General features: G+C 30.5%; 1 protein-coding gene across 1 annotated transcript in view; it reads left to right on the forward strand.

Annotated features, from left to right (window-relative positions):
* The first annotated feature begins 4,505 nt into the window (after window positions 1–4,505).
* LOC118197811 (uncharacterized) overlaps window positions 4,506–13,743 on the forward strand; it is a 112,835-nt gene continuing 103,597 nt past the window's right edge. Inside the window, exon 1 of the mRNA XM_035369350.2 lies at window positions 4,506–4,877. Coding sequence (XP_035225241.1) covers window positions 4,778–4,877 — 100 coding nt within the window. The 5' untranslated portion in view covers window positions 4,506–4,777. The remainder of the gene's footprint in view (window positions 4,878–13,743) is intronic.

Genomic DNA, 13,743 nt, shown 5'->3' on the forward strand with positions numbered 1-13,743 from the left:
AATCGAATGAGTTAGGGTGGGGGCAAACCATGTATAACTGAAGCTATGCATCGTATAAGTAAAATATTTTGCTATTAATATGAAAAGGAATGAATCGTAGTAGAAGTATAAATAGGTATCAAGATGAAAGCTATATTTATGATAAACGCATAAATGATGCTTCTCTGTAATACAGCTGAACCCAGCTCTTGCGTCCTAAGCGAAATCTTTCTGCAACCTTACAATGAACCGAGAAAATAAATAAATCAAATTCAAGGGCCAGAAAAGCCAGCTTTTTGAGTAAAAATGATTACTGTCAAAGTTGGATTCACTCGTAAGCAATACGAAATAATGAACGCTTCAAAAACTCAAAATCAACACTTTTAAGTTAGCGCTAGCGTGGTTAGCGCACAAAGTTCGATGCTTTTCCCTTGATGAACTGGGAAATTGTTCTTTTCCTTTAGTCTATAAATTTTAAGAGGGAGTGAGATTTGGAGTTTGGTGCCTCAGTTAGGACTTGTGCAGATAGTATTAATCCAACCTTTCGTTTGAGAATCATTTGTTTATCAGTTTTTTCTTTCCCCGTTCAGTGTAGTGATTGACAAATGAATAAATAACTCGAAAAGGTTACAGACGGAAAAACAAACACACCCATAGATGATAGGATAACAAACATTTCGCCTTGCAACAAACATTTCGCTAAAGTGGCAGTACTTTTTATTTACTAGGATACCAAATTCAGTTTTTCTAAAAAATGATCAACACCTCAAGGAAGTGTTCAAAAACTTGAAAAAATACAAAATATCTTACACATTCTGAAAATTTCACATTGCGTTCTAGCATCTCGAAAGGAATTTCTTTATTAAATAAATAAACATAACAGCTATGTTGCCAACTGAAAAGACTAAATCTTTATATAAAATTAAAACTCAATTCGAAAGAGAAAAGAATTTCAATTTTGGCAACTTCTTCATCAATTTCCGAGTTTCGTTTTCAATAGAAAATGCTTTGAAAAAATAAATACCAAAAAGTACGTTATTGTTTGAAAAAGAAGATTACAGTTTGAGTGAAACTAAAGAAGAAAAAATCCAATGCAATAAAGGATTGCAATCAACTTGTTAATCCACCATTACATCAAAAGAAATTGTCGGTTAAAGTATTTGGAGTCCGCTTGTTATCTAGTACGAGTACAATACGTTTAATTTATTACACAGTGGTGTAAAATAACACTTAAATGTAAAATTATATTAAAAAATGCAGATAAATGCAATTAAAAATGGAGTATTTTGAAAGATTCATTTTATTACGCTGATGATAATTTCCGATCCAAACGTTTACCGAATAAAAGCCGCTACGTTAAAAAAGTGCTCTGCGATCTCTATATTACTCTTTACTATTAAATAATGGAAAATCTGTATGAAATGTATGTACGTCCCATTATGGAAAAACACCGGCACTTACAACAATTCAATTTTAAGCACACCTAGTCCTACCCCTGAACATGTGTACCTCCAAGCCTGAATTTTGAATTTCCAATTTAATTTTCATTTATTACATGTTTTTAGCGAATTTCAGGAACTTCTGATTAAAAACTCAGCATTTTAAAAGCAATGTGTTGTCTCTCTGCAAAGCGTAAAATATTTGTGCTTCAAATTTAACCGGAAAAGTTAGCAATATAAAAGAAGTGTTCTGTCACTCAGCAAAACGAAATATATTTGTCTTTCAAATTCAATCAACGAATTCTGCGATTTAAAAAAAATATATTGCTCTGCCTGAATTAAAATATTTTTATCTTTCACGCGGCAGTGCATTGTCGTTCAGCAAACTGTAAGATATTTTAATTTTTCTTTCAGATTTATTCTGTTACTAAAACTAAGCGATTTAAAAACAATAAACACATTTTATTTCAGTTATTATTAATTACTAGCTGAACCTGTGAAATTACATCAGCTGGATTCATAAAATTATTACTTATATTTTTTTCATAAAACTTTCAGGCGGCCATCTGCGCATGCGGTTAGTATTAACATATTTTTAAATCCTTCCTAAATATTAGCTAATAAGTTTTCGACGTACATTTAATACCAAAGTCTAACCTTCTTAGTACTAGTAATAATAACTGTTAAGAAAATACATAGAAAAAAGATTCGCTTTCTCAGCATTAAGCTTTCTGCAAAGCTTTATATTAAAAAAGAAATGAAAAAGTGGCTCCAAAACAAAAGAAGATAAATACATTGATTGAAAGAAGCTACCTCATCAGCTGTCAAAGGAACAAGACTTTTTTTGCAAATAGCGGTGGCAGCACAACACGTGAAACGTTGGTGGTTAAGCCGACAATTGGCCTGTAATCGCGTAATGTATTTGACATAAACTAATCGAGGGAGAAAAAAATGAGACCGTAATTTTCTCTCTTTCGAAGTTTTTGTGTGTGTAAAGATTTTCACGAGATGGAACAACCAGCATAAACTTTTTTATTTTATTTATTTCTTTTTGAATTATGATCTGAAGAAACTATAACCTTTTATCTGTGAGAAACGAATGTTCTTTTTCTTCTTTAAGTTCAACAGGTTAACTCTGAGAACTTTATTTTAAAATGAACCCTCAAGATAGTTTAAATCCCGGATAAAAGAAGATCCTTAGTTAACATCCAAGATGAGAGCGAGAAAGTTTGATGTTTTAAAGTTAATATACTAATCATACAAAATTAAAACTTACATCAGAATATTGTTCGATTAGTTTTTTCCAATGCGCTTTTTTAAACCGCAAATCCCTTCCTCTGGGTCTGAAAGCGGCTTCAAAAAGTTGTTACACAAACAAAAGAGAAAATATGAAATGTTTTTAATAAATCCCATCAAATGTGATTTCACGAGTTCAAATCGTAATTAATAATAACAGAGATAAGTAACTGCGTTTAATGCTCTTAAATCCCTTAGTTTGTTATTGAATATCAGGCAGATTAAATTTCAAAATTAAACAATTTACGCTTTATTGAATGGCAACACGCCGACGCGCGCATAACAGAAGTATTTTATCTCAAGCAAAACGACATATATACTTTAAAAAGCCAAATCTGTAGAGAAAACTGAAAGACTAATAGCTTACATTTACATTCGCCGCCCAAACGAGAAGGTGGTTAGTGATCCTGATTGCCGTACCGAAGGGTCCGGATTTGAACCCCCCGGAGAAGGCATGGACGTAAATTATCTGTCTTTTCACAGGAGAACTACACTAACACTTCACAGGAGAACACATCACTAATAATCAAAGAGTGGGCACCCATAACGAAATTCATATTACATTATCGAAAATATAAACCATTATATTTATAACTTTATCAAGGGTGACTCACGCTCTTATAATTTCAGACACAAAATTGTTAATGAATTTTATAAAGCTAATTATTTAATTTCTCGCTCCCGTGAAACTAGTTGATAAATTATTTTTGTTCTTTTAATTCATAAATTATTTTATGAGTTTCAAATAAAATATTATTTTATAAAAACATTTTAAGCCCATAAGCTCTATTAGTCTCGAAACACGATTTTGAGTTCATTATTTTTAAATGCATTATTTCACTTTTCTTTCGAGTGTGGCAAAATGTAAGATCTTTCATATTTAACCTTTCTGTTCTATTCTGATTTTTTTTTTTTTTTTTTTTTTTTTTTTCTGTTAGAAAATTTAAAAGCGTATATTCAGTTCTTAAGAATATTACTATTATTTTTTTAAACCTGATTGATTCAAATAAAAATGCATTTCATTCATGATATATCTAATTAAAAGTATTAAATATTTTTAAGGAATTACATTATCAATTTTTTTAATTTTCAAACAGGTAGGAGATATATAGCATTTCCTATTAAGTCTAAATGAATATTCATCTAATATCCTGTGAAATGTTTCGATAATCCTCTTGGTTCATCTGTATTAAAAATCTTTTCTGATAAACTATATTAAATTTTATAAGAGCCCTTTAGGGCGACCATTAAAATATGAACCTTCTCAGATTTAAAAAAAAAAATCTAATTTTGATTTAATTTGAGTTTTAATAGTATTTAACAGTATGATTTAATTTTATCAGTTAGCAGCTCTCAATATTATTTTTACTTAATGAATTTTTCAGAATAAATTTCTTCTTGTATTTCTTCTTAATTCCAATTCAACTTTGTTGGACGGCAGACGAGAGAGATTTATTCGACGAAAGATCAAATATCTCTAAAACAAAAGCATATTTTTTTAATATTCCCGCAAAAGTGGCAAACCTCACACTCATTTGGCGACGAAAAAGCACCTCATTTCGTAACAGCTGCTACCGACAGGTAACTTCAACAACGCCGCCTATAATTCTTTCTTCCCTCCCCTCCCCCTTCTACTCTTACCAAACACCTCTTCCCGTTACTACACGGCTATTGACCCCGGAATGGAAGCCCCGAAAGAGAAACCAAGATGGCGGCAATCTGGGATCACGTGACTCGATTCCCGATTCAAGTTCAGGGCCAAACACGAGAGCATCCACAGAGCAGACGATCAGCAGGCGCTGAAGAGAGAGCAGCATCTTTTCTCCTTCTCTCTTCATTTCATCTCTTCCACTTGACGAGGTGCTCTTTCATGCGATATGATTTATTTTGCATGTCACTGAAGGGTTTTTCGGCTGAGAAAAACTTGACTTATTTGCCGAATCTCGGTTTGCAAAAAGACAGTTCTCGTAATAGTTATTTTAGAATTCAAAGATTCTGAATATTTTTATTTAGAATTTGTTACAAGAAAAAAATAAAACTTTATTTATAATTTATCGTTAAAAATGGAAGAACAGTTTGGTTTCAGCAATTACAAAAAATGTCTGAGGATATGTTTCAGTGCCTTGATAGTTTTAATTTGTCTACAAAACGCAGTAGCGAATGGTGAGTGTTAATTTTGCTTTATTTTATACGTAATTTAACACAAAAGTAAAAATGTACAATAATCTTCATATATTAGTTTTTTTTTTTTTTTTTTTTTTTTTTTTTTGCAAAGAGATTAATTTATAATATCGAAAAAGTAATCGTTTGAAAATATAAATTGGAATAATTTTATTTGCAAGCTAATCGGAAATTATTTTATTGTAAGGGGAAAAAAATTATTTGAGAGAAAAACAGGAAATATTTTAATTTGCAATAAATATGCAAAGAAAAAGCAATATTTTCCAGAAAACTCTATTTACTAATTTTCTAAATTTTATCTTTCAAATATGCTTTTCAATTTATTTAAAGGGAGGTTGTACTAAAGAATCTTTAATATCATCAGTTTTGAAAAATATTTGTAATTAGGATTATTTGTTAGCACATATTTCAAAATTCTTACTAAACTCTCAGATTTTTCTATGCAGTAAATTTTGAAATTTTTCAAAGTGTAAAAGATACTAATTAATAATTTTTTAACTAAGCTAAGCAGGAGCTAAGTAACGCATCTACAAATGCGGTAGATATTATATAGGATCGTAAATAACTAATTTATGATTCAAAAATGGCAACGGGAGATTTAAGATATATTATTTTGCAAGATTTGATTCTTTCGCAGGGCATACCAGCATATTTTTTACTTGATATTGATATATAACGAAGTATTTTATTAAATCCATGGTTTATTTAATTATTTCTTCTGAATTCTACATTGGATAATTATGCGTGTTTTAGTTAAGTGTGGCAACCAGTACTAGTTTAATAACCGTACTGGATTTCAAAATATTAAGCCTCAAGTATTTACAGTGTATTTTGTTTCCTCCAAAATGTGAGACAACGTTTAAGCTATCAGAATTTTAATATGTTCACTTAAAATGTTAAAAAAAATTAAATACTTCGATGTATTTTTAAGCCAGCTTATACAACTGAAATTTTAATCTTGCCTTTGATAATGATATTAATGTTTTCAGTTTTAATTTCATGTCTGCAGAAATTTATTTCCCTTCAATTTTCGCGTCTTGGAGATGAAGGACTTGTGTTAACTTCTTTGAAAAACATAGATATTTTCTCTAAATTGTTTAAAATTCTGAATATATTTAGTGTTTTGGTATAAAAATATTTTTAACAGGATTTTATTAGTATTTAATATTTATCTTATTGGAGCCATGGAATTTTAAGGTTCGAAATTACTTTGCGGAATTTTATTATTTCTGTATTCCTAGCAGTGTAAGAAAATGGCTGCTAAAGCATTTAAAATGTAGTTTTAGAATCTGATCCTATCTTTATCTTATAAATACCTGAAAAAGTTCAAAAATGCTACAAACTCTATTACTAAATATAGAACAATCTGTATGTTTGTATCTGTTCCTCGCAATGTGGAAAATCGGCGGCATCTACAGCCCTGAAATTTTGAATCTATTTTTGATTTATTTCATATTTTGTGCGAATGTAATGAATTTTTTATTAACAAACTAGGCAATTTAAAACAGAGCAGTGGCAACATTGCTCCAAATAGAACATTTTTATATCCAGCCCACCAGACTGTTCGTGGTCCATCTCACCAACTAGAAGATCGGAGGTTCGAATCACGATGTGTGCATAGTTCGTGCTTCCCATTTCCAAAAACTTAAAAAATAAAATAAAAATTATGTAAATATATATTAAATTACGTATTAAAATTATGTGATTAAAAGTAAATATATTATTAAAATATTATATCATTAAAATAAATTTAAAATTTAAGTTTTTAAAAAGGGCTATGTTTGTTTTCAGATTATCCAGTCTATTAAGCAGTTACATGTTGATTAAATTTGGGAAATAAATTACACATCGCATGCTTTGTCGAGAGACAACGTTGAGAAATATCTACGAGAAAAGTCACGTGAAAAATAAATTAAGACTTTACATTTCGCATAGGGCAATATTTGCGACTGTATATTAATATCAAATGTGTCTTTGCGTAACGTAACTTAATGCAATATTAGGATCCAAAAGTGTTAGTAAATCTCCGCCGAGAATGTTTCTTATGTCATTAATTTCTAAGTAATTTGCGAAAAGATTAGTATTTATGTCATAAATGCTTAAAATAAATTTCATTACTTACAGTGAAAGCTTGCGAAATTCTGATTTCATATATAATATCTGTTGCAAAAATGTCCAAACTTTTCTGGAATTTGCACAGAAATAACAGACAACAGTTTTAGTTTATTTTTTTACTTTTTATTCGCATTTGTGTGCGGTTACGGCTTTTCAGAACTGAATGAAAAGCGAAGTTTCACTTGTTTCCTTTTTTATCACCTAACTTCCGTCAGTACTGATACCGGAAGTGGGAAAAACATTCTGGGAGAAATGCCTAGAGTTCAACGATTTTTAATAGTTTTCATTTAAAGTCTGCAACCAATGATGAGCGAGTCTTATGATATGAGATTTTTTATTATAATAAAAAAGCAAATCAATTTAAATTTTAAATGTAATGATTTTTAATATTTGAATACTAAGCATGACGTTTAGCTATTCTCAGTCTAATTTAAATGTGACTTTAAGTTAGTTATCAAGAATTAATAATTCTTAAGAGCTCTCAAGAATTAATTCAGTATTAGGAAACTTAACTGAATCGTTCTAAAATGAATATCGAATTTGAGCTTTAAAGGCTGCTGCTGAAAAAGAAAGGCTTCTCTGTTTAGTAATTTTACCACGTAAATGAATTAAGAATTAACGTTGTAATACAATATTTATTACCATTCTTTTCGTGTCATTATCCGCTAAATCCGATAAATCTGTTTTAAATTTGTTAATACTATAGTTAAAAGTGATAGTAATAAGCCTATCAGAAATACTGCGAATCTAAGCATATTTTATATATAAAAATAACTGCTAGCTGCCTAAAATAACAGTTATAAAAAAGGAAATATATATATATATATATAATGATTTGAATGAGTCCAATTTGTGTAATTTCATAAAAGTATTTAATATTTCTGATTAGGCATTTCATCATTTAAATGCTTTTATTTTTTATTTAAATTAATCGGATTAAACAGCAGACAAAATATGCTAAAGAACTGCATTTATTGCTTTTAAATCGTTTGGTTGGTTAATCAGCTACACTCGTGTTAAATATCTTTGCTGAATTCACACGTGGCACACCTGAAAGGTAAAAGCATTTTTTTTTTTTTTTTCTTTTTCTTTTTTTTTTTTTTTCGGCAGTGACTAGGCATTGCTTCTAAACAACCGATTTCATTGATTAAAATTGAAAAATATCTTACAGTTTGCCGAATGGCAACAGTCTGGCGCGCTGAAGACAAAAATATTTTATTTAGAACAGTGTTGCCAGGGCTCACTTTTAAATTTCCCTGTGACAGAGGAGAGAGTGCTTCTTTCCCCGAACTTCTTTTCTAAATCGCCGAAATTATTAACCAAAAATTCACTTAATTCGTAAAAAAAAAAAATAGATAAATTAAAAATCCGGCTTTCGAGGTTTCTGGTGCCGGACGGTGTGTCTTCAAAATTGGATGGCTCTACGTGTCAGAGTTTTTTCACAGGGCGAGGAAGATATGTAGCGTAGTACATAGATGCGGATTCTACATTAATTATAAGAACACAAGATGTAAAAAATGAAATGTTAAAAATCCTGGTCACTCTCAATGGTAATTTTAGAGACATTCGAATCTTGAAAACATTCCAGATCCAAAAATTAAAATCTTCGCGTACTCTTACTCATTCAGACCTTTAGAATCCTAATAAAAAAAATCTGATGTGGACATCACATGACTTCCTGGAACGCCTATTAAATTGCACACATTTTTTACTGAACTTCATTATAAATTTATTTCCTCGAATTATTCTAACAATTAACCGATCACACCAGGCAAGTTGAAAGTAACATCCAGAACTGCAAATTCTGAAATTAAATAACCCGGTCCATTTTCCTCTTACGACAGTCAAACGTTTTCCATTTTTATTTTTCATAACGTGTATAAAGTTTTCCCAAATACAAGTGTAGGAACCGGAAGTTCTTAGTTTCCTTATTTGTTTAAAAATTAATTATTTAACTAATTTTTAATTCCTAAAGTAAAGGAAGTATTGTAATTGCAAAAAAATTGCGGGTGTCATATTTCAACGAAAATATCCACTTTGGCTGCTGTCCAATTCATTGGAACGATGTTTTTGCGTGACATCTGTACGTACGGACAGCATAATGGACTCTTTTTTCCAAAATGATTTTTAAATGGATTCAGAAGAAAGTTTTTTGTGACGTCTGTACGTACGTAGGTATGTATTATCTTGCATAACTCAAAAAAGAGTAGCCTCAGAACGTTGAAATTTTGTATATGGAACTGCTATAACATGTGCTTGTGCATCTCCCTTTTTGGTTGCAATCGGAAGCATCAAACATATACATACATGTTACTCTGTTAACCCATTGTTAACCCACTCTATTAACCGGCTCGGTGAGCTCAGTTTTTCTTCTTTTATGTTGGTAAACTGTGCTTTTTTTTTTCCTTTAAAAATTATTGAATTATGTTGTTCTTATGTTCTGGTTAAAGTTTTTATACCTATAGTTGATCTGCATGCAGTAGTTTTGGAATTATCAACAATTTAAAAATTGTTTAAGTGGTATTGAGCTTAACGAGGCCGCCATTTTTTTTTTTTTTTTTTTTTTTTTTTTTTTTTTTTTTAAACATTTCAAACTCATAGTAGGACAGTAAATTAAGTCAGCTTGTGCGCGGACTTCAATACTTTTTGGCCGAGTACACATGCGCAAGCAATTTTGTGCACCGAAAAATCTGTCTTCCTTCTCGCTAGCTGAATCGCTTACTAGTTTTTGCGTATAAACTCCGATTCTAATTGTTTAAAAAAAAAAAAAAAATTAACTGTTATTCTAACTGTATTTGGTGTTTTATATTTTTCTGTATTTTACAGTTTTTAATGGTGTTTTGAGATTATATGTATTTTTGCCTCGCCGCGAAGTGAGAAGAGTTAATCGAATGAGAAATCTGTCTCTAATGAAATTCGAGGAAATAAGTTTAAATCAAATGCAGCAATATATATATATAATTTAATAGGCCATACAAGGAGGTCATGTGGTGTCCACATCAGAATTTTTTTAATTTGATATTGCCAGAATCTGAATATTTTCGTCATTTAAAACGCTTCTGTAACTGGAAGTAATATGACTACGAGAAACGATTGCAAAAATAAAGCCAGGTTAAAGCCTTTTAAGCGAGGTAAAGGGTGTGTGTGTATATATATACTATATTTACTTTTGTTACTGCTGATTGAGATAGAAAAAGGAAGGTGTACAACTAAATGTTATAGCAAAACACAAAATTTCAATTCCCATGTACAAAATTTCAACTTTCTACGGCTAACCGTTTTTAAGTTATACGAGATACATACGTGCGTACAGACATCGCGAAAAAAATCTATTTTGAACCCATTTTACAATTCGTTCGGTAAAAAAAGAGTCCTTTATTCTGTTCTTACGTACAGACGAGACGCAAAGAATTAGTTTAAATGCATTCAAGAACGATCAAAATAGATATTTCTTCTGAAATCTGAAACCCGAAATTTTTCGAACCCGAAAACTTCCTTTACTTCATATTAGGAAGTAAAAAAAAAAAAAAAAAAAAAAATCATTAAGCATTTTAAAGGAAAGCTAATTCCACTGAATATTCAAAAGCATTCATTAAGAAAAAGGAACGTCACAAATTCATAAAGTTACTATGACAGAATATGCTACAGGCGTGCAGCATAAAGCCTCTAGCAACTCGAAACAAAATTCTAACAACTATGTTAAATTATACTATATTTAAAGTTACGGAAAACAAAAGCGGCAGATGCATCTCTAAAGAATGGCTGGCCCACTGCTACAGTGACCAACCACTTGAAGGTTTGCTGAATATATTTCAAGAAAACTGGTTTGTATGTGCGAGCTATCACGACGGCTCGCTGATTGCCCTTCCCTTAACTGAGCAAACAACCGTGTCGGGACTCTTCACTCCTGTCTCTTCGGAAACATTATTTTTCCTTTTTCCTTTTCTGTTATTTTTTGTCTAACTACAGCTTGTTGGGTCTGCCACGGGGGACAGATAACAGTCGTTACGGAAAATGATGATTGCGATAAAACTTCCCTGCATATTAAATACGCGGAAGTTTCAATATGTGGCGCTATTTGAAATTTTTGCTGCTGTTCTAAAAATTGTCAGAAATGTAAAGGGATTTGCAGCTTGTTTTTCGATGGTATCTGAACTATGATCTTAATATTTTTGCAACAAAACATTCATTTCAGGGATCGCTGCCATTCATAAAATACTACTTACTGTATTTCCTCGCGTATTTTTGCCCCTAGCTTTATAGCACTAGGTTCTGAAAATTTAAAAAAATATTCCCATAAAGTTTTTCTTTTTTGTACTGTACATAGTTTTCTTTTTGTGAGTTAGTTTACTGGTAAATTGTATTCCCTTGATGATTTTTATTTTTATTCAGAGTATTCAATTCATATTAGCATTTTATCTGATATACCTTTTGAGAACTGCAGTCAAGAGTCATCCGTTTGAGGTGCGCCTGGGTTTTACAAGATAAACTGAGCTAGCGCGACGTGTCTGGCTCATTAGCCGTCCTATATCCGTCAGATATCTGCCCAATATCCGTCAGATATTATAACGTTAATATTAGTATTATTTCTATTGGAATGTAGCTTTCTGTGAAAGAAATAATATTACGATAGTTATCAGTAATTTATTCATGATTACTTTTCTTTTGTTATATGTTCGTATACTTAACCGCCTTCTTCGGAAATTAAATTGCTTGCATAAATTTCACCACTCTATTTTCAGACGATAAAATAAATTTTTAAAAATGGGAAATACGCCAGAAATACTGTATTTCCTTTATTTTAGACAATTATATCTGTGTATCAATAGCAACTAATGTTTTTAAATAAAATTCAAAGAAACTACAAACACCAGTTAATTTTTTTTAATACGTTGATAGCCTTCAATTCATTTATTGAATCAAACAAAATATCTACAAGATTATAGAACTAAATTTTAATTAAATCTGCCAAATGATATATGGTTGCATATCTTATTATATCACGCCAACTTCATTTTCCTAAAATATCAAAATATCGTCTGCCGTATGTATGGATAGAATTTTCAATGAAGTTAATCTTCATCCAGTGAACATATGGTATTAATTATAATTAAGTATAACCCATTATTTTTATAAATTTATAAAAGGCGCCCCACTTATTTAATTGCCATAGTATAAATTCATTTACTATTCGTAATATAAAATTATACAGATGAATTATGAAAAGAGAATTATTTAATATCTTGTTTCCATCAAACTGTGTGATTTTTTTTCTTTTAGTTCATCAATTATTTTGTGAGTTTTCAGTAAGAGATTATTTTATAAAAACTTTTCAGTTTTTTCCCTCATATACTATCTTTCAGTATTCGCTGTTATAAAAAAGTATATTCAGATTTTTTCAAAAAAAAAAAAAAAAATTCATTTTAGTATTTAGATACTTCGAATGCATAGTCTTAACTTCTGTTCTGCATGTCTTCCATAGCGTTCATCGTTGTCGTTGTAGTAGTGTAATAACGTTCTTTCCATTATTCAAATCCCGATAAGTGGGCTGCCTACACGGAAGTTAATATAATAACAGATTAAAAAAAAAAAAAAAAAAAAAGGTTCATTGCTACTAAACCGCTTAATTTGTTAATGAGTAACATATGGATACAATTTGAAAGAAAAATTATATTACGCTTTTTGGAATGGAGCTTGTGAAAGATAAAAATACTTTTTTCGGGCAGTGGAAACACTTTTCTGTCAAATTGCTGAGTTTTCTGATTAAATATGGAACATAAATACTATATTACGCTTTTCCGAGTGACAACCCTTTTTTTTTTTTTTTTTTTTTTCAAATCGTCGCGTTTTCTGATGAAATTTGAAACATAAATATCTTACGCTTTGTGCAGTGGCAAAACATTGCTTTTTAATCGTCCAGTCAGAAATAAGCTCGCACAAAATATGAAATGAATAAAAAAAGAATACAAAATTCAAAATTTTGGCTTTGAGGCGTGCATGTTTGGATGGAGAGCTACGTGCATGCAAAATTCAGTGGCCGTTTTTCTGCACTGCGAAGAATATTTTTACGATTCTTCATTACTTAAAATAAGGGAGAAGACCATTAAGTGGTGTGTCAGGCCATGCTTCATCTTTCGCACGTCATTTATCTAATAGTTGAGTTTTTCACTAAATCGTAGATCCACATTTTATCATCAGAAATAGTTCGCTTCAAGTAGGACTTTCTGGTACAAATCAGCTCATAGGACACTGGAGCCGGTTGTTTGAAAATTTCAGCGTTTTGGGAGTAATTATAGAAACTTACGTCACAAAACTAAATGATTCCTAAAATTGTTTTTAACAGGATTGAAATAGTACAGAAACGTGTTCAGTAATATACCTAATTGTTAAACGACGTTCGATAAGCATGAAACCTCTGATCTGAATCGACGTACAGCTCATTAGTTGGAAGTTGACAGTCTACCAGATCATGATATGCTTATGACACGTTCTCTGCAGTCCTTAAGCATCTTATATCACTTAAAATATCTAGTTTTTATAAAGTGTTTCCTTAAATATATTTTGAAGCTTTTCAGATATTTTGTAGCAGAAATTTTATTCCGAAAACGAAGTTTAACGCCTGTTTTTGCTCTGTTTGATGCGCCATTTTGGAGAATCGAGAAAACAATTTTTTTTTTTTTTTTTTTTTTTTTTTTTACTTATTAATACTTTTATTTATTAAATAAAATGTTCT

This window comes from Stegodyphus dumicola, chromosome 4 (genome assembly GCF_044657685.1).
Source record: "Stegodyphus dumicola isolate Sdum_Otavi_A_Nest chromosome 4, ASM4465768v1".
Classification (NCBI taxonomy): Eukaryota; Metazoa; Arthropoda; class Arachnida; order Araneae; family Eresidae; genus Stegodyphus; species Stegodyphus dumicola.